This window comes from Scatophagus argus, chromosome 16 (assembly GCF_020382885.2).
Source record: "Scatophagus argus isolate fScaArg1 chromosome 16, fScaArg1.pri, whole genome shotgun sequence".
Taxonomy (NCBI): Eukaryota; Metazoa; Chordata; class Actinopteri; family Scatophagidae; genus Scatophagus; species Scatophagus argus.
In genome coordinates this window covers 16,988,705-17,009,077 of record NC_058508.1, presented here as the reverse complement: position 1 = coordinate 17,009,077, position 20,373 = coordinate 16,988,705, and the positions used below count along the sequence as shown (strand labels likewise).

Sequence of the window (20,373 nt, the reverse complement as noted above, 5' to 3'; positions counted from 1 at the left end):
TTTTACTCTTGTTCAGGTAAATACATTAGCATTAAAACATTAATGGTAACAGTTGTTCCTATAGCTATCAAGAGAGCAAAATCCTCTAATTCAGCATTTTCAAACTGTCATTCCACAAACTCCATTTTCCATTCAGTTTAATCAACTAAGACATTACATAAAATGTTACAAAAAGAGCCCCTATTCAAACAAGTCAGATTTAGTTCGAAGTGATTTTATTAAACAACATGTAGTTTTAATTAACCACCTTAAATGTTCATAGGAGCTATGGTTAAATAGCAGTGATGAAAGCTAACGCGGAAGCCAGCCTACGTCATCGCGCACACAAAACCCGACGCTGACGCGCAACGGAACGAGGCACGTTTGTTTTTGGGGAAGCGTGGATGACGGAGCGTTACTGAAGTTCGTGAAAGTGAAGCGTCTCACTGCAGAAGAGACTTTACATTGTACCCGCATAAAGGAACAGGGTGAGGATTTTTTATTTTACACAGACGCTGAAAATCTGTTCGTTGTAACATCAGCTGTAAACATTACAGTGAACTGCAGCTAACGCTAGCTGGTTAGCTAACTTCAGCTGCTACAGGTCAGTACTTCCCGTTAGCCGATCATCACCTCTCTGGGGCTTTTCTTTTGTTACCCAGCTGCAAAATAACAAAACAAGCGATCTTAAAATCACTCCGGGGTTTTAGTAAGGACACAACCTAAATACGTCTTGCGTTTGCTTTTGTCACTTAGCCGCTAACAGTATGCTGTTTCAGTACAACGTAAAATAACTTGTCCTATTTCACCTGTAAAGATGATCCCCACGTTTGTCGTTTTACAGTCAAAAAATACAAGCATCTGTTTTTCATTTCCTCATACTGCACGATAGTAATGTGATATGATCGTATGTTTTGGGGTTTTGTTTGTTGAAATTATATATTTTTTTCACTTTTCAGTAAGAAATGAAAATGTTTGACAGCTGCAGCCCCACAGGTAATCTTTATGTGCCATTTAATGTTTTCTTTTTTCCCCCCCAGGATCAACAAAATGTCTTCTGCTGAGCCCATCATCAGATCGAGGCAAACAGAGAAAGAAGTCAATGGAATTCCAACACAGGTCGTCTGCACAGAGTTTAGCAATTACATATTCATAGTTGTCACGCAATACGGAAAAATGGGAACACTTATAACTGTCACGCCCGAGTCCAGATCAGATGATATCAGCACCCCAACGTTCTCCACCAAAGTACTGCTGGGCAAAGACGAGGTATGCTGGATTAAATTGTTCAGAGAAATATTGTATCTGTGTTATATAGACTTGTTGACAGGACATCAGACTGACTTGTTTTAACGCAGGGCAGCTCGCTTCACCGATTCAGACTGCTGTGGCAGTAGCATAATATTTTCATACTGGCATTTGCATATAGTGCTTGACGTGGCTGATCAATAGAGAAATGGATTATATTTATGTTTGTTTGTGGAATCGCTGAGAATTACAGCTTTTTCAGCTTGTTTGTTTTTTGTTTTAAAATGGCAGTATTTCTTGAACATCCTTTCTTCCACAATATGTGGTTTGAGAGTCAAGGACTGACTGTATTCACTGACCGCAACTGAATACTGTTACATAATGTAATTAGACATTATGTCAACAGCTGAGTCTTCATCTCTGTTATTGCCAAGTTTACTGGATTACACTGCAGCCACACATGTGCTGCAACCACATTAGGGGTTTCATCAAAATAGAATCAAGTCATATTGTAAGATGTGCAAGCGCTGCTTACTTTGGGCGAACTTCACAAAAATGAATTACTTTTCTCGTGATCTGTGTGGAATATGGCCCAGTCAATAATGCTGCATGGCAGTAAAGGCCATTTATAACATTTTACCACATCTTGGATGGCAACAGCACAGTGTGTGATTGGAAAAGCATTTTCTTCTTGCTGGCTTTTTTACAGCGTGAAATAACTTGGAAAGTGAGCTAACAGTGTGTGGAACAATGGAAAAAATGATTTGGTATACACTTAAGAAAAATGGTTATAAACAGTACAAGTAATTTGTATGTGAAATAGATTGCATGTACAGGCATTTCAGAGGGGTTTTGGAAGTCATTCGTTTTTATTCATTAATTTTGTCCTGACATAAACATGTTACAATGCAGTATTTCTGTATGAAATAACCTGACACCTGATTTGTGTTCCTGTTTTCAGCCATTTACACATGTCTGTGCCAAAAACCTGGCAACTTTTGTGTCTCAAGAAGCCAGCAGCAGGCCTGTCCTACTGGGACTCGCACTCAAGGATTCCTCCATAGAAGCAGTAAAACAAATGAAAGAAATCATCAAAAGTTGTCAAGTTTGGTAGGAAGACAACAAAATGGACATGAAGTGTGGAAAATTGAGGAAATCAAGACTGTTTGGATGCCCCCAATGTCACCGTTTTCTTCTCAGTCTTCTGTGTTTACTACACGGCAAACTGTAATTTAAACAAACCCTGATGCTCATGCTTCAAGACAGAAATGGATAAATCCAATTTCATTTACTCTGATCCTTTTGATTTGTCGAGACTGTAAGAAATGTCTGCTGGAAAACTTTAATTAGACTTTATCTGGTTGTCACAAATAATTTTCTGCAAGCCAGAGTGCTCTGGAAAGCTGAAGAATGTGCTTTGGATCAGTTAGAGCTTGTGAAATGATTTCCAGTAGATCCAATTTCATCCCTGTACAAAATCCATATTGACCTACTGTTTTTGTTTAGCAATTTGTAAACCTTTATACCGCCTGTTTTTGTATTTTAGAATATTAAACATTATAAACTGTTTTATTTAGCAATAAAACAGATTCGGTCTAAGACTTGTCTTTTTCTTCTGTTTTATTTATTTATTTATTTATTTATTTATTTTGGCTCTTTGAAAAAAATAGAACTGCATCATCTGAGCTCCAGTGAAAAGTATATTGGCTTAGCACTGGCTAAATGTTTTAAGCTTCACAAATATTCCAATCAAACTGGAAAATTGTGCTCGACCTTCTCTAATCTTTCTAATCTGCCTTTTGTAAAATCAGATATGGCTGTGTTACACTAGCAAGCAGTTAAGCATCTATTAGAGTCATTTTCAACAGAAGCAATGCATTCTGTTATGCAAATCACAACAAAAAGCAGCAGTACAGAATGTCATCAGCAGTCGATAATTTTGTAGGAGCTGCACAGTTGTGAATAATGCTTAATGTTTTAGCACCCTCAAAGTTTTTAAATTTTGTAAAAAGTAATGCTCAAAAAACACCTGTGTGTAAAGCCGCATTCTTTGATTCATCTTCATGCAGAAGTAGAAACATTCAGATATTTCAAAGGAAGCAAGTCTTTTACAAATAAAAGTCTTGAATTCAGAAGTTGTCTGGAGTAAGAGTACTTATGTATTATCATCAAAATATACTTGAAGAACCTAAAATAAAAGTATTTATTGTGCACATACATATTGTATTATTGGATTAAAATGACTGATACATTCGTGTGCGGTAAATGCAGCCCACCTGAAGTAAATGTAACTGTCGTAAATGTACTTATGTTCTGGAAATGTTCCTTTCCAGCTTTTTATCCTGTTTTTCTTCTCTAAGTTTGTGGGTGGTTGTACTGTAATGCAGTAGCTCAGCTCATAGCCTAAATGTAAATAAATGAGAACATTAACGACTGTTCAAATACTTGAAGTGCGATATTGTAGCGTTCCTCGCTCTGTCCCTTTGGCTCTAACTTTATGGCAACGTGATGACGATTTACGTGCAGTGCGCACGTGACCGTTCACCTGAGCCCAACCTGTTTATCTCCGCTGCTGCTCTGACGCGTTGCTCAAGGATAAATTCAAATCCCCACAGTTTACACTGAAAGCTCGACTTTTCGCTGGTGTCGCAGAGTAAACGCTTCAGGCTACCAAAGTATTTGTATGTTTTCTATTATTATTACAGATTTTGTTTGGGGTTTTTTCGCCGACTGTGTGGACTTCGGCCTCTATCAGGCACCTGTCTCAAACAAGGAAGTCCAGTCTGTTGAACTCTTCGTTGATAAAGTCGACAGACCGTTCGTAAATGGCAGTAAATGAGCTCGGTTGGATGTTCTGACAGGCGGTTTTGTTTCACATGTTGATCCCATAGCGTTGGCTTGTGGACAGGGACGTCTCAACGGGACAAAGCTGCTTCCACCTTCCCGGCATTAAGGTGAGTTGTTTGTTAACGGAAGGTGCATATCAAGGTACTGATCATACAAACAGTAAGTCAGCCTGTCACTGTCCTGTACAACAGTGGGCCTATTGTTTAGAATCTGTTTATTTTTAGTAAGCAATAACAGTAATAATAATAATTATGATGATAAAACCACAATTTAGTTTGCCTCATAGGCAGCATCAAACGCACAAGGTGAGGTGTTCTACCTGCAGTAACCTCTTGGGTTTTGTGTCTGTTTCAGATGAACATTTCCTTCGATGACATGGATCCATCGGCCGAAAATAATTCTGTTCTCCACCTGGATGCACCAATTCTCCCGGACAAGTCAGACATCTCCAACATGACGATTATTCGAACGAGCAATGGGTCTCTCGTGGAGGACCAGATGTTTTTAAATACTGTCGCTGCTAGGGCCCTGTCAGGGATCTTTGTCTGGTCTGCCTTGCTCATAACGTGCCACCAGGTGAGTTTGTGTTATCTCACAAAAAGTCCTACACAGGAATTTGTCTAAATGCCCGTGTCTGAAGAAACTTAAATCACTGCGCCACATAGCAGAGGTGAGTAATACAGCTTCAAAGCATTGCACACTCAGTGGTTTGGTTGGAGAATGACAGATTGTACCTCCCTTGCCAGAGGATGGAAACAAGCTCTCATATCCATAAAGTATTATTACCTCACCTACCGTAGTCATACTGACACTTTATCTTGTCTAGTCATAAAGTATTTCTTTTCTTCCGAGCAGTTATTATTCATTTCTTCCTGTGCTTGCGATGCCACCCACTGCATTGTGGGAAAAATGTTTCTTATAATTGATAGTGACTATCAGATTAAAATGGCTGAAATTTTTTTAGCTGATTAAAGGACGAAAGATACACATTGAGCTCTGTGTGTGTATGTTTGGGGGGGGGGTCAGGAAGAGTAAATGGCTTAACATGGTCCACCTTTATCCAAAATCCATTTCAGTGCTGCTGTAAATGAGTGTTGCCTCTTGTGTGGGTGCGTTACCCACTGTGCACAGATTATAGTTCATCATTATGGGTTTTATCATTTGCAGACAATGCAGTAGGGTGCAGTGTATTATCAGCAGGGAAATCAATTGATATTGAGATAGCATTTACAGCGCCATAAACGATGAGGGTGTTGTGTTCTTGTTTGGTCTTGTGTTAATGTTGTGGAGCTGTTCCCAGATTCAGTTAACTGAATATGCATCCATCCTCAGTCTTTTAAGTTTTACACCTGCACCATATTAATGTTAACATGCAAATGCCCATGTGGTGATAGCTGTGATCTATTATGTGCTGTAATTAACTCAAGAGTTGTTATTTGGGTAGTTTTCTGAGCACTTTTAACTTCCACAGAACATCAGTATGTTGCTTCCTGAGATCCAAAAACAGTCCTCTTGTTTAGGGATTTGTGACTCAATATCCAGCAAATTGGTTTCTGTCTTTTTAATATGGTACTTGTTTGGCCAAACACTTTCCAGCAAGACATTTTAATTGAACAAATAAATAGCAAGTGTGCCACAGGGAGAATGGAGCAGGTTTGCAACTGGCGTTCCTTATGTCACACAGGGAGAGTAAAGTGGTCTGCAGGACCAGTGTTGCAATGCTGGTGGCGTTTCATCTGACTTGGCTCTAGAGGATTGCTATAGACTGTTAAACTCACATTCTGAATACTAAACACAGATGGGCAATGACCTCAGATCCTCTTTGTTGGCAGTGTTTTTCCAACTGGTAGCCGCTGGACTGTGGCTCATTTTTCTTGGTGGGTTTATTGGTCCCTTTGCAACTTGAAGCATTTGGGATTAAGGGCAGCAGACTACACTTATCATGCGCTCCATGTCTGCGCCATGTTTTGGCACATGTCCCTCTCTTTCTCTTTAAACATCTACAATCACTTCTGTTTTTGGTTATATATTTATTCAAAATTGTGGCCTGAAAGAAGCCATTTTACTCTGGCTTGAAGCATTGTTCAGCAAACAACTATGGATTACTTTTGGGTCAGAGTTATGGAGCCAGGAAGGACGTTGGTTTTTCTGGCTTCTCAGGCAAATGGGGGACATCAGTCCACAGTCTGCCTCCCTTCACATGTAGAGATGGTCAAATGAATCACACCCCCACCCCTCACAGTAATCAGGCTTTAATGTGCAGCATTTAATCAAGCTGAATGCGTCAAGCAGAGTGAGACTCTGGGTGTTGTTTAGTTTGCTCCTACAGATGAAGGTTTTAGAAATAGAAACTGTTCAGACTCACTGATAGTACACTTTTGAGTTGGAATAGTACAAGATGAGGAGCTGCAATGATTAGTTGATTAATCGAATGACAGAAGATTGATCATTTCAAGCAAGTTGTCATTTGCACAACCTTATAGCTAATGTTATGACGAGAAAGTCCTGAGCATTGGCTAGCCGTAGTTGTCCTGCTCAAAGTTGAACTTTAGGCTGCAATGAACTGTAAATTCCAGTACAGATTAATATGCTGATTCTTTTCTTAAGTGATATTGATAAAATGCAAGAAAATCATGCAAAATGCCTGTCAAAGATACATAAAGTCAAACTGATGTCTTCCTGTTTCTCACAGCCAACCTAAAGATATTCAAATTTTTTTAATTTACAATCACATAAAACTAAGAAAAGCAGGAAATCATTTCATTTGTGAAACAAATGTTGTGAGAGTGTTGGTGATATGGTCAGTCTGTCGTCATCATAGTTCATTTTCTGTAAATACACCAGTCAGTTAATTGACAAAATTTTCAACAAATTGATTGTGTGATGAGGTAACACATGAATATCATAATGAGGTTATGTTTGTTTTCTTCCTCTTTGGAGGTCTTAGTGGCTTGAGCCTTGGTGTCTTACTTTGATTGTTGCTTCGTGCTCAATTAGTTGACTAATGGGTCATAAGCATCTTGGTCATCTCATTTTTTAAGTGGTCTCTTTATGAAGGATGAGTCATCGGTCATTGCTAGAACACGACTGTCACGTCTGCGGCACCTCAGTAATATTTCCTAACACGCTTCTGTCTTTAGCAAGCGTTACATTTTAAGAGCTCTTTGCACATGACTACTGTCATCTGCAGAGGGTCAAGAACACTGGAGCTTTATGTCTGTCTTTGATTTGTTAATGTTGGTAAGACTGGCCAACCTGCAGTCGTCACCTGCAAGCATTAGCTGAGATTTAACTGTGCTGTACTTACACAGTTGAAGCGTATCTCCGTCTGTTGACACACACATCATACTGTGCTGTGTTTGCTTGAGATCAGATGGATAAGCCACTCCCTACCTCAGCCTCACCACAGTGGCAAATCGTACATGACATGTTGGGACTCAAAGGCTTTATTTCATCATTTGGATGTGGCTCACAGGAGTGAAAACTGTTACATCAGGTATTGTCTTAAAACTAAAGGTCACTGAAAAGCATGAGAATCAGATTGTGTGTCTTCCATTAAATGTTGGAGGCCATGAGTGAGAGTTGTTTGTTTTAAAAGCTAAAAGGCAAGACCTTTATCTGTTTGGTGAAAAATATTTCTTTAATGGCTTCATTCTAATCTTATTGTTTTCTTTTGTATGTGAAGTGAAAGCTGTGTAATATAAAATTCAAAGTTTTGGAAGGTCCTTAAAATGAGAGTCGGCTTATCTCTCTTTATTCCAGTCCATTTCACAGTGGCAGATCTTTACACAGACGGAGCAGCTGGTGCAAGATAAAATGTAGCTATAAATAATATCATATATTTGATTGTGGGTTGGGGTTGTTGACAGCCCACATTGATCACACCTGCTTCAATGTCAATACCACGGGAAACTTGCTGTTACTGTTTTTTGGGGGTTTTTTTTACATGTTGGCTACAGCATAGAGTGTATTTATATTTTCATCTTGTCTTTATTTAATTCATGAGTCTGTTCCCTGCATCCGCAGCAGCACTCACCACAATAAGTGAATAAGTGAATTTGTATTTTGTTGTTAACTTATGTCTTTCTTGTGCTTTGTTGTATTTTCCATGTAGATCTATACGCACCTTCGATCCTACACCGTCCCCAATGAGCAGCGCTACATCATCCGCATCCTGTTTATCGTGCCAGTTTATGCCTTCGATTCTTGGCTCAGCCTGCTCTTCATCAGCAACGACCAGTACTACGTATACTTTGATTCTGTTCGAGACTGCTATGAAGGTAAGTGCCACGAGTCGTCCCCCCTCCTGTCAAATCACCCACAGCTGTTGCCTTGGCCTGATATTTTAGATGGTTGCCAGTAGGAAAAAGACAAAGAACTGCCCAAACAAGTTTTGCACACCAGTCGTTGTCATGGAGGCAGGCCTCATTATCTGAGGTGTTGCATTTCTAGAAGGAGTAGTTTTATAGCGTCCTTTTGTTGTGCACTGGTTAATAGTGTTTGCAAATGAAAGTTAAGATAGATTTTTCTTAAACTTAAAATAACTGTATGTGTAATTCCGCATTTGTTTTCAATAATTAAATATTATGTAACCCCCCTCCCCCATAGGTTGTAATTTAGCTGCTGTTGTACGTTGTAACTGTAATTATGTATTGAAGGTTTAAGACCAAAGCACTTAACCAATGGGAAAGGTGAATCATATGCGAAATGGATTACAAGTAATTTGGGAAAGGAAAAAGTAGCAAATACATTATTCAAGAGATTAGTTTCCAGTTTGCAGGCCAATTTTGTGGCTGATTGATAGTGCAGCTCATCAGAAAGCAGGAAGACTGGAATACCACCGGCGGCTATGGCTAAAACATAATGAACCTTCTCTTGACTGGACACCATCTGCATTAGCTTCATTTAATCCCTCCTTAAATAGCAACAAAGGATTAGGAAGGGATTTCCAAGACACAGAACCCTTGGAAGCTTCTTAATGTTAGGACTCAAACATTTATTGTTCCAAAATGTAGGACTAATTATTTTTATCATGTGGATGTTTTCTCCTCTAAAATGATTTGACCTTTTTTTCTTTTGAGAAATGATTCTTTAGTTAAAATCATGCCCTGGAAACATGCATGGTTACAGGGTTTAAAGAAGTAACTCTTCTCTTTTTTTGTTCCAGCATTTGTCATTTACAATTTCCTGAGCCTGTCCTTTGAGTATCTGGGAGGAGAGAGTGCAATCATGTCAGAGATTCGAGGGAAGCCCATACAGTGAGTGCGCATCAGTTCTCAATTCGCTTGTGGCATTTTTAAGCGAAGAATACTTTTCAAATAACACATTAACAAAAGCAGTAAATACATCAGAGATGTGTACAATTGCTAAAGGTGCAAGGTGCATCTTCATGCCCTTGAATTGGCATTTAGTTTTAACAACACAGCAAAAGAGGAGGCAATAAACAATGTTGTTAATCTGTGACAGTTATCCTTTATCTCAGCTTTTGACCAGCCTTGGATAGGCTGTGTTTTATGGCTGACTCAGCCACGGGGCAGCAGCTCTTGCCAACTTCTTAAGACAGTGGAGACACTAATGTTGAGCCCTGATAAATGATGGCATTGCTTAACACTGGCCATTGGAAACAAGACATAAATCCTACGTCTTGTTTTTGAAAAATCACTGCTTTGCCTTGATTTTACATGTTTACACATTTCCATGAACATCCAGTATTTTCTTTCTTAAATCAGCGACAACTCCAGTTTCCAGCATGTAATGTTAAAATAATTATCATGTCTATATAGTACATGTAAGCCACAATCTACATGTAAGCATGTCAGAAACACAGTCACAGCGTTTTAGTAGCACATTAATCATTTTCCTATTCTAATTAATCATGCACATTGATGTTAAATTATGTGTAATATGTCCTCTTTCCATTAACAAGCCAGAAGTGTGAACTACTTAAATAATATACCTCACATGTACACAGGTTCTGTGGGAGTCAACACAAAGGGTTAGACTGTTTTCACTCTGCAGGCAAATCTCGCTTTGCTTCTCAAATTCAGTTTGACCGAATATCCGTTCCCTGCTCTTCTTTGCAAGTGATGGGGATGCATTTGTATGTCTGGGCATCAGTAACCTATCTGTATTTCAAAGAAGAAAACTGGCAAATTAAAGCAATTGTCCAAAAATGAGATAATAACTGTGTACAGTCTGACCAGCACTTCAGGTTTTTGAGGCTGAAGGTGCATCAGACTTACTGTGAGTTGTTATTTAGGATGAGGCAGAGTTCAGTCCTCACTGCTGCCTTCAGTCTCAGTCTGATAGCAAAGTCAGTCTTTCTCACCAGTTCCTTTAATCTATCTGACCCCAGTCTGACTTGAATGAATGAATGATAATAAAATAAACAAAGATTAGATGATTAGATAACAAATGTAATCAACACAGGCTGAAACCAGATCCTCTTTGAGAAAAGAGTTTAATCCTCCCTCTTTTGTCGTGTTTCCCAGCCCCTACTTTGTTTTGATGCTGTTTTAGCCCAAAGCTATTGTAGCCACACCCACTGTCTCACATGACACCTTGACCTACTGTACATTTTACATGTACTGTTCTACAGACATATTAAATAACAGCAATTCTTGTGTATCCCTGATTACAAATGAGTCAAAATTAAGTTCATGTTATGTGCATTCAGTAACTACACACACACGCTCTAAACAAATCCAGAGTGGGATTTACTCCTGTAGGCAGCGTTTTTGTCAATTATCAGAGCCAGAGAGTTTTTAACCCTATATGTTTTAGAATTTTTTTTGTGTTTTTCATCTTTTTGCTCCTGCATATGATGAGTCAAATGCAGCAGTACAGTAGAGCTGAGTCAACATACACAAACTAAAGCAGCAACATCAGTTAATGTTTTGCCTTTAAAATGTTATAAAATAAGAAAAGAAATGCCCTTAAAGTGTGTAAAACCACAAAATATTCAGTTTGCAACTATGAAAGAGGTGAAAAAAACAGCAAATTGTCACTGACAATGGAAAAACTGGAAGAATGTTTGGCACTTTTGCTTGAAAATGTACATTTCCTGTTGTCTTCATAGGTCAAGTTGCCTGTATGGTACCTGCTGCCTCGTGGGAATGAGCTACTCCATCGGATTTTTAAGATTCTGCAAACAGGTGAGCTTCAGATTTCCCCTGATCTCCACTCTAGTGATGCTCTTTTTGACCCATGAAATAAATGTACTCACACTGAAAATTAGAATACAGAAAACTGTCTTAAAAAAAAGAAAAAGCAAAACAATACTGTGTGATAAATTACCATTCTGTCCAGTTCTGCAGACTGCTTACAAATGACAGCTGTTATAATTGGATGTGTGCTTTTCAGAGGATAACATCCACTGCTTAAACAAAAAAAAAAAGGGGAAGACAAAAACAATTGAGGCCGGGTGAAAGCAGCTTGATAATAAACACAGAGAGATGATATGAGCTGTCAGCACAGAGCCCCTTCCCATCCTCTCGGGATGCTGCTCCAGCTCCCATACTAACGCTGATGGAAAGTGGAGCTGAGAGTTACGTCTTCAAAACACAATACATGGCGATATGAGCATTTTTTTTTTTAATAAAAGGCAAGTGATAAACAGTCAATGATAAACACTCCATGGGAATTTTTACGTGAAGTCTTTGAAAGGGGAGCACTCTTCTTGGTTAAAGGATATTCCTTTGTGAGAGAACAACTGGAGATCTGCATTGTTCATTGTAGCACTGTGCTTCAACTCACATCAGTTTTGCTGTAGTTTGCTGGGTTGAAAGTATCGGCCTAAAGCGAGGACTTAGCGTTCTGCTTTTTAAAGGGCGCATCCTCATTAACATTCAACGAAAAATTTCAAAAGTCAATACACAGAACACTTTAGAAATTATTAAATGTTGTTTTGCCGGTCAGCTCCCACAGAGCGAGTGACTAACTGGATTCAAAATAATGATGAACTGCTGTTGCACATATTAATGTATTCCCACTGGGCTGCTAAAGGACTTGATTACATTGATCACGTAATGTTGTCACTTGAAGAAAACCACGCAGTGTTAGTCCTTCAGGTGAGGCATCTCATTCTGGACTGTGAAGCTCATCACAGCCAAATACTAAAACTAGCAGACAGGACCCTGGCAGAACATAAGATCTGCAAGGCCTTGATCCCCCCCCCACATTCTCTTTTTGAAATTAAAATTCTTGCACAGTTTGAGGAAGCTTTGGGTGTGTGATTAGAAGAGATGTTAGCAAATGAATCTCTGATACAGAAAAGCAGCCTAGAGTTATGGTGGTTCTTGGAGATAAGGTTAGAGGATAAGCAGCTCTTGCATCCTCAACTGTTTTTTGACATTTTAGTTTTAAGTCCTTTATCATATTGTAAGGCATTTTAGGGTTTTGTTTTCCTGCAACTGGGCAACAGTGCGATCCTATAGACTCAAGGGGCACAGGATCCAATAAACACTAAATGAAGTGCAAGTCCATGTGAGTTTGAGCAACTTATTCTTGCTATTTTGGTGACACTACAGCTGAGACTACATCATTAGTATACGTAAAGTATCATATTGCTTTGCATACAAGGTGTTATTAGTAGGTGGTGAACAGAATCAGCAGCTTGAGTCGAGTTTAAACGATGCCCAATCACACGATCAGGTGGGGAGAGGAAACGTTCACAAAAAAGGACTCCTCTGTGAATTAACACTTATCATCATAAGTCCCGAAACATGAACATATGCACATTTATGAGGCCACTTCTTCTGTAACTTACATGTTACATTTTTCCGATGTTTTACCTTGTTTAGTTATTAACAGAACTTAAAGAAAGGACTGCTGTCTGCTATTCATTATCCTCCTGTAATCATTTAGTAGCCAACACCATGTCCACACTCCTGATTGTATATAACACGTAGACGGACAAAAAAGGAGAAACAGTTTGACAATGCAGCCCCATTACCCAGGGTGGAAGCACAAAAATCAAAGGAAAATTACCAAATCAACAAAATCTGAGTAAGTCAACAAAACTGGGCAATCAAAATGCTGTGCTTCTCAAACACCTGTTGTACCCGGTGGAGTCAAGAGTTTCCTCAAATTATTAAAGATGCAGGAGTAGACGGCAGCACAGAGGCTGAGGGCGCAGTGTAATACATAGATTTCATAATTAAACCGTTATGGATTTTTAGAAAGATCAGATTTGAGGGTCTGCATTATAATACACAAAGTGTTGAGGGCTCGCTATTAATTGGGACTCAGGAGAAATTTAAAAATCTGTTCTGTTGTTAGGTGCCACAAGTGCACTATTGCAGTGAACTCTGGGGTGGTAGAAATTATAACAGATCAGAAAAAATGGTGGGAAAAATCAGATGTGAATGTAACAGATGTGAATGTTATTCTAGATTTACACAACCCTTTGGTGCACCTGTTTGCAATAGTTAATCAAGCCTCAAGTGTGTAGAATTAATATATCCTCTTATATTTGTATTGTGTTGTGCACACTGACACTCACATTAACTCAGTATTTAAGTTTATTATTAGGACCGTGTAGAGTCAGCATTCATTTAGGCCAATAATACCTAAATTAATCTGAAGCAGAAGCCACAGTTTACTTTTCATCCACCAACATCATAAGCGTGCATTGTGTTTTGAATTTTAAGCATATCAGGGAGTGTCATGCAAAATTCCTCTCGTTGAAAGTATTGAGAGTGACGAGCTGGCACTGGCACAGGCACAGGGCAAGCAAAGGCTGTCAGAACTAAAAGCTTCAAAGTACATCAGTAGTATAAATGATTATTGATGTCGTTTTGTCAAACCCACCACCGACTTCAGCCATTCAAAAAAAAAAAAAAAAAAAAAAAAGCCTCCCTCCAGCTAATCTAGTTGAACACTCCTGATCTGTTGCTTTTAAGTGCCACAGCAGTGGTGGGATTTTAGATTTTAGAGCCGCTTCTGCTTGAACAAAGGATGCTTTCTATGTGTTTTTGCGACACAAAAAAAGTTTCCCAAAATGTCAAACTTTTCCTTAAAATTGTAGTTCTTTTTACAGATTAGGACACAAAATTTGTGATGGTACTGAATAGTTTGCCTGCGTGTATAGTTTAAAAAAAGAAAAAGAAAGAAAGAAAAACGTAGCTGTCGTGGTTAAGGTGAGACATAGCCACTGGTTAGGAAGAAGTGATTCATGGACATGGACGTCTGCTTGTTATCAGTGAGCGGTTACAGATCTTTTCCATCTAATTAGGTGTACAAGCAAATTCTGATGTCCTTCCTCATCCCACATCCTCCTCCTCCGTGGTGTCCTTGCTTGTTTGCGTGTCTCATTCTGAATTGTAATATGTTCTCCAGGCGACTCTGCAGTTCTGCGTTGTCAAACCCATCATGGCAGCCATCACCATCATCCTGCAGGCCTATGGCAAATATCATGATGGAGATTTTAAGTGAGCAGCACACTCTTTCCATTTCATTCTTTATGTATCTTACGCATCCATGTCATTGCCAGCAGGCTTGTTTTGCTGTTTACGTGCGCATGGAAACAGTTTGCAAGTGGCGATAATTATATCACCTCTTCACAGCTGGCGTGATACAAATGTTTAGAATTAAGAGGTTTAATTTCAAGCAGAAAGTACAGGGCTGAAACTTTCTTGCGTGTGTGTGTGTGTGTGTGTGTGTGTGTGTGTGTGTGTACGGGCAGACTCTCTACTGCGTGTTGTCCCACCCATATTAACAGCCTCTGAGGTTCTGTTGGTATTGCAAAGTATAATTGACCACCTTTTGAAATATGTACTTAAGAAATTAGATCTCTTTATATTAAGACCATTAAATCTTATTGTATGTTAGACTCAGTGAAGCACAGAGTTATAAGGGGAGATGCATTGTTTCATTTCGTGCTTTTATTTTAGTTGTCAAGTGATCCAAAGACGGGAATGAATTGCAGACTGACAAATTTAATTTTAGTGTTTTTTTTCAGTCATACCAGATAAGCCAAGTGGATCTCAACAGAATATAGAGAGGCTATTACATTCAATAAATTTCTTTTGTGTGGAATCAAAAGCCATAAAATCTGCAGCCTATAAACTCTGTCTGACTTATTTTCAGGTGCTCCTCTTTCGCCTCTCGGTTCAGCATTTCTTTCTGAAGATTCAGCTGTGACAGCACTTGTTTCTAAACTACTCAAAAGAAGCTCAGAGTTCAACAAGGACTTGAGACAGAAGTTTCATATTTCGTTCAGCTTCATATCATCACCCTCTTGCTCTTCAGTTAAAATACAGACATGATTAAATTCTTGTTGCTTATTTCTTAATATATCTCAAGAGCAAAAATTAGCAGGCAGAAATGACTGTCATGACTGTTTTCATGTCTCACATATTGTTTACTTATATGCTTTCAGCTAACCGTGCACTCTATACTGCATGGGAGTAATTAGCGTAGTCACAGCTGGGTCCTCAGGGAGGCTCTCGAGAATGCAAAACGGGTAGAAAGGCTGCATGACAATGAAATATAACAGATGTGTCTGTTTATCAGATGCATCCTGAAGTAAGAAGGCCATATGCAAAAAGGCTTTATTAAACTGCTCAAAATGAGAGGACAAAAGGTCTGTATGTCTGGCTGTTCTTGCATTATGTCTGAAAATGTCCTCAAATGTAAGCTGCCAGCCTTTTTTCACTGAAAACATTCAAAAAATTAACAAAAAAAAACCAACTTTGTTCACAGACTTCCTTTGCAAAGGAGCAAAGATATTCAAATCTTCATATAATGTCATTATGAATTTATAGAAGTTATTAGGATTATATAACATATGGTTGTGCCTAGCTGAAGTTTCTGAGTTTGGTCATGAGTAAGAATGTAATTAGTTGCTTGGTATGTGTCTATTTTTGTTTCCATAGCCACGCCTTAGTTAGATTGACTGCTTTCTGTATGGAGTTTGAGCAGCTAACTGCACATGTAGGCAGACCCAGAGGATTACTGGTGAAGTGAATGTGATTTGTGATGTGGAGTCATCCTAAGTGGCCATGTTTTGTCCATATTGAACTTGATGACCGTCTAATACTACTGTGTTGTATGATGTGTGACATTTGTTACATCAAGCCAAATGCCCTGTCTCACAGTGTAAAGAGAGATGATCTGAATTTGGGTCATTTCATGGTTTTTTTTCCTCGACCGATCCTCCACGATTCTGCCAAGTTTATTGAAAATCAGGACGATAGTTTTTTCAGTAATCCTGTTGACAAACAGAAAACCAAACCAAACCATGAACAAAGTGTCCTATGGTTGTACATTTTTTTCAAATTTGTAACCATGGGGCTTTTCCTGCTCTGTCTCTGTGTAGCATCAATGGAGGATATCTATACATCACAATCATCTACAACTTCTCAGTCAGCCTGGCTCTCTACGCTCTCTTCCTCTTCTTCTTCGCAACAAGTGACCTGCTCAGGCCATACGAACCAGTGCTCAAATTCCTCACAATCAAATCTGTCATCTTCTTATCCTTCTGGCAAGGTGAGTTTGCTCCTCTGTTTTTTTTGTATCAGCACCAGTACATAAAAGTATACATTCCTGATGCCAATGTTGCTGCTTCGTAGGAATGGTCCTCGCCATCCTGGAGCGCTGTGGCGTCATACCCAACGCACTCTTCATCGATGGAGAAGAGGTTGGCGCTGGCACGGTGGCAGCAGGCTGGCAGAACTTTATCATCTGCATCGAAATGTTCTTTGCAGCTATTGCCCTCCGATACGCCTTCACCTGCACCGTCTACCAGGAGAAAAAAAATGAAGTGCCAGGTGAGAGTCCGCACAGGGAGCAGGCGAAAGCTGCTGGACTGAGTGTTACATCTCGCCTCAGGACTTGAAAATGTGTTGACATGTTCCCAGGCTAATTGCCCTTCTCCCCTGCAGAATACGTTCGGACTCAGCCATGAATGGGTTTGCAGTAGCAGTAATTGCGTTGCTCCTTGCCTTTTGTAGCCGTTTAGCCCAGTTACACTGACTTTGAAAGTTAGATTTCATATTCAGTCCGTATTTTATTATTTATTTTGACTGAAACGCAAGCTATTTACGAATTTGGACTTATTTTAAATGAATTGGACTTATTTCTTTTTATTATCATCAGTGGGTCAGTCAGGCTGGACTTCTAAACACACACTTTATTACTCATGGACAGTTGCTAGCAAAGCTATGTAGTGGACGATGAGGAGGAATTCAAAGCAACAGTACAGTGACTAGCAATTAACGAGTGGCTCTCCTTTGACGTCTGAGCCGCTTGCAAGTAAATTACAAATGGAAGTCATGGGGAAAAGCCCTCCGCAGTGATATCAATCATTTTGCCTTTGTTTTTCTCTGCTGTAGGAAGCCCCTCTGTCCCTGTGAGCTGCTCAACATGCAGAAATACTTTAAATGATGATGAAAACTCAAATACTTCTCCATCAATTTGATGTGACCATTTATTTTTTTCAGTCAAGAATTAAATCAAAGAAGATAATGGGATGAAATTACTAGTTTTCATACTCCTCCATTCTTCCTGTCCGTATGGAAAGAAATCCATTATTCATCTTGCTGCCCAGTAAAAGAGTAATAACACTGTTGCTCCCATGTTTGGCAGCTGATAATTCCATTTTTTTGTGTGTGTGTCTTTTTCTTTTATTCCTTCAGCACTTCTGTAGCTGAACCTTTTGGCACTAACACTAACAGTGTCGCTGTGCTGCTGCGCACCCCCTCAGGCGATTGTAGAGGTTGCCACATTGTAGAGGTTTACCATGCCACTGCTTCAGCCCTGTGGAGCAGGCAGGCAGACTGTAAGAGCAAAGTCAGTAGACCGTGTCTAACTGTCCTGTACCCCCCACCACCACCACCAGCAGCAGCAGCAGCAGCAGCAGCACCACCACCACCAAGCCCCCCTACACCACCTTGCCCTTCTCTTTGCCACCTTCAAAAGTCCATGCAGACAGCCCTGTCAGTGACCCTGAAACAGAAGGCTGTGGATGTCTCCCGGCTTTCTTTTTTTGACTTGGACATCCTTTTAGTTCTGGGGTAAATTCAACCTGCCTCACAGCTGGGTGCTAAGGGACAATCAGTGGAGACTGTGGCTGTGACTGAAATCTGTTTCGGTCCATTATCGACTGCAGCCTGAAAAAAATACCCACGTCGAAGGAAATAAATCGTGCCGATTTGGTGCCTTTACGTCTCACATTGTAAAGTTTTGGCCTTCAGCACAAAAAACAGCACTGATTTTTTTTTTTAGATATATACAGATGCTCAGATTTAAAGGAATAGTTGGAATATATGCTAATTCACTTTCTTGTAGAAGGTTAAATTTGAAGATAAACAGGCTACCAACTTCCATGCTCTAGTTAGCTTAGCATAAAGAGTGGGCTGAATAAAGACAACAGAATTCCCCTATTAGCACCTCTAAAAGTCACAGATTAACAAATGTGTTGTATCTCACTTCTCTTATTTGTTTCCAGGAATTTACTGTATTCCTATAAATCTGTAACATTGCAGTGGCGTGTATGATTAAACTTTGATCTCCCATTGTCCTCGTTCCTATGCTGTTCTTACAGAGAACATCCCTCCCATGCAGAGCATCTCCAGCGGTCTGAAGGAGACCATAAACCCAGGAGACATGGTACAGGATGCCATCCACAACTTCTCCCCGGCCTACCAGCAGTACACCCAGCAGTCCACACAGGAGGTCGTCCAGCCCAGCATGAATGGAAAAGTGGCCATGGGCAACAAGAGCTCCCGCAAGTCTGATAAAATCATGCTGATTACTTCTGATGATGAGTTCTAGGCATTTTTCCAGCAAGATCCACGTGTTTGTGTCCTTGCCACCCCAATCTCTGACCCCCTGTGGAAACAGCTGTATCGCTTATCGCACAGGGCTGGATCAAATCCAGGCGTTTCACTCTTATGATGCCAGTATTGAGGTTGGACTGCTTGCTTGTGTCTTGTTTTAATGAATGATTTAAGCACCGAGGGCAGGATGAAGTTCATAATAGTTTTTAGAACTGATAGCACGATGACAAGAGAACTGATCTGACTCCATCTCGGCAGTGACAATCACGAAAACAGACCACTCGCACTGTGTCGCAGAAGTCTGCAGCTATGCATTTTCTGTAAATCAAGCTGCCTGTTCTTCAGCAGTGTCCCTGATCCTGAATCTGTTTCTGTCATTATGTCAGCACTTGGTTTCTGAAGTGTGTTCCCTCTAATTTATGCGAGTTTCAAAGAGGAGATGATTAATATGTGACTTCAGGTGGGTAGCAGGGAAGTCAGCGATGACTGCGAATGACACTGCATGGACCATCTCTCGCATCTGCTTGTTTGAAGTATTTGCTGAGCATTCCTCTGCGTGGTTTCCTGACAAATGGAAAGACTCGTTCAAAGACGCATTCGTTTTGGAGCAGGCACTTCAAACTGCAGACTATAGCACTTCGCAGTCCTTTGTATCTACTGTAGTATGGACAAATTGGATAAACCTGTCTCCTGCAAAGTGGGAGTTGTGTCATTCTCATTAATTTTCACAGCACGCTAAAGAGCACAATTCAGTGCAACTAGACAGCCATTCGGCACACGCTAACAATTAGTCTTTTGCAGCTCCTGCACCATTGTGAATGCTTTTGACAGAATCTTTTCATGTTTGGTGTGTTCACTTTACCTTTTCATGTTATAATTCCATGTTCCAGGGATTATTGAAATATGTACATAATTTGATTGGTATAAATCGTGGTGGTTTAATATGTTCCATGTTTAATGTTTGGATTAGAAATTGGGAAGATCTTAATTTATAGTTTTTGATGTGTGTAGTTCAGGCGACGTCAGACCAAACAAATATCTGTGTGGCAAAAATTAGTTCCTTCTCCCACTCCCACTGTTGACATTAGAAATATCATCATCTGTGTTTATGTCGCATGGGAGACCTATAACCTTCTAAATTCATTAGTTATTGGGGACCAATTTTGTATATCAAGTCATATAGGATTATTTAATTTTGATACACTCTTGTGCCAATGGTAGCTGTCTTTCTGGGAAAGCAGAAATTAATTTACAAAGTAACATTTGAAAATATACCAGATAGTTGGCAGGTGCGTTTTAGTCCTGTGTGGCTGTTTGCTTGTGTTAACTCAGTAAAGCTGCACTTCTTAATGAGGAAAAAGCTTTATTTGAAAGTACAAAAACAGACACAGCAGACCTATTTATAAGAATAATTTACCATACTTTAAATCAGAGCAGAAACAAATACGGATTTCATTTGTACATGAGGGTAGTTCATTGAGAAAACATGTAAATAAACGAATGTAAAATAAAAATAATT

At 39.6% G+C, this 20,373-nt stretch overlaps 2 protein-coding genes across 3 annotated transcripts; both read left to right on the top strand.

Moving 5' to 3' along the window:
* The first annotated feature begins 310 nt into the window (after positions 1–310).
* psmg3 (proteasome (prosome, macropain) assembly chaperone 3) lies at positions 311–2,828 on the top strand. Of its 2 annotated transcripts, none has more exons than XM_046416239.1 (3): positions 311–583; positions 1,020–1,248; positions 2,189–2,828. In XM_046416239.1, the coding sequence occupies exons 2-3, from the start codon at positions 1,030–1,032 to the stop codon at positions 2,339–2,341; spliced, it is 372 nt and encodes a 123-aa protein (XP_046272195.1). In that variant the 5' UTR covers positions 311–583; positions 1,020–1,029; the 3' UTR covers positions 2,342–2,828. The 2 variants fall into 2 exon arrangements, with proteins under 2 accessions (XP_046272195.1, XP_046272193.1); XM_046416237.1 differs by having other exon boundaries at positions 312–467.
* Positions 2,829–3,733: 905 nt separating this feature from the next.
* Positions 3,734–20,371, top strand: tmem184a (transmembrane protein 184a). The gene is made up of 10 exons (XM_046416233.1): positions 3,734–3,908; positions 4,119–4,181; positions 4,429–4,650; positions 8,189–8,354; positions 9,242–9,332; positions 11,153–11,228; positions 14,413–14,504; positions 16,394–16,563; positions 16,647–16,844; positions 18,620–20,371. Exons 3-10 carry the CDS (start codon positions 4,429–4,431, stop codon positions 18,847–18,849), a joined length of 1,245 nt encoding a protein of 414 aa, XP_046272189.1. The 5' UTR covers positions 3,734–3,908; positions 4,119–4,181; the 3' UTR covers positions 18,850–20,371.
* The last annotated feature ends 2 nt before the right edge of the window (positions 20,372–20,373 follow it).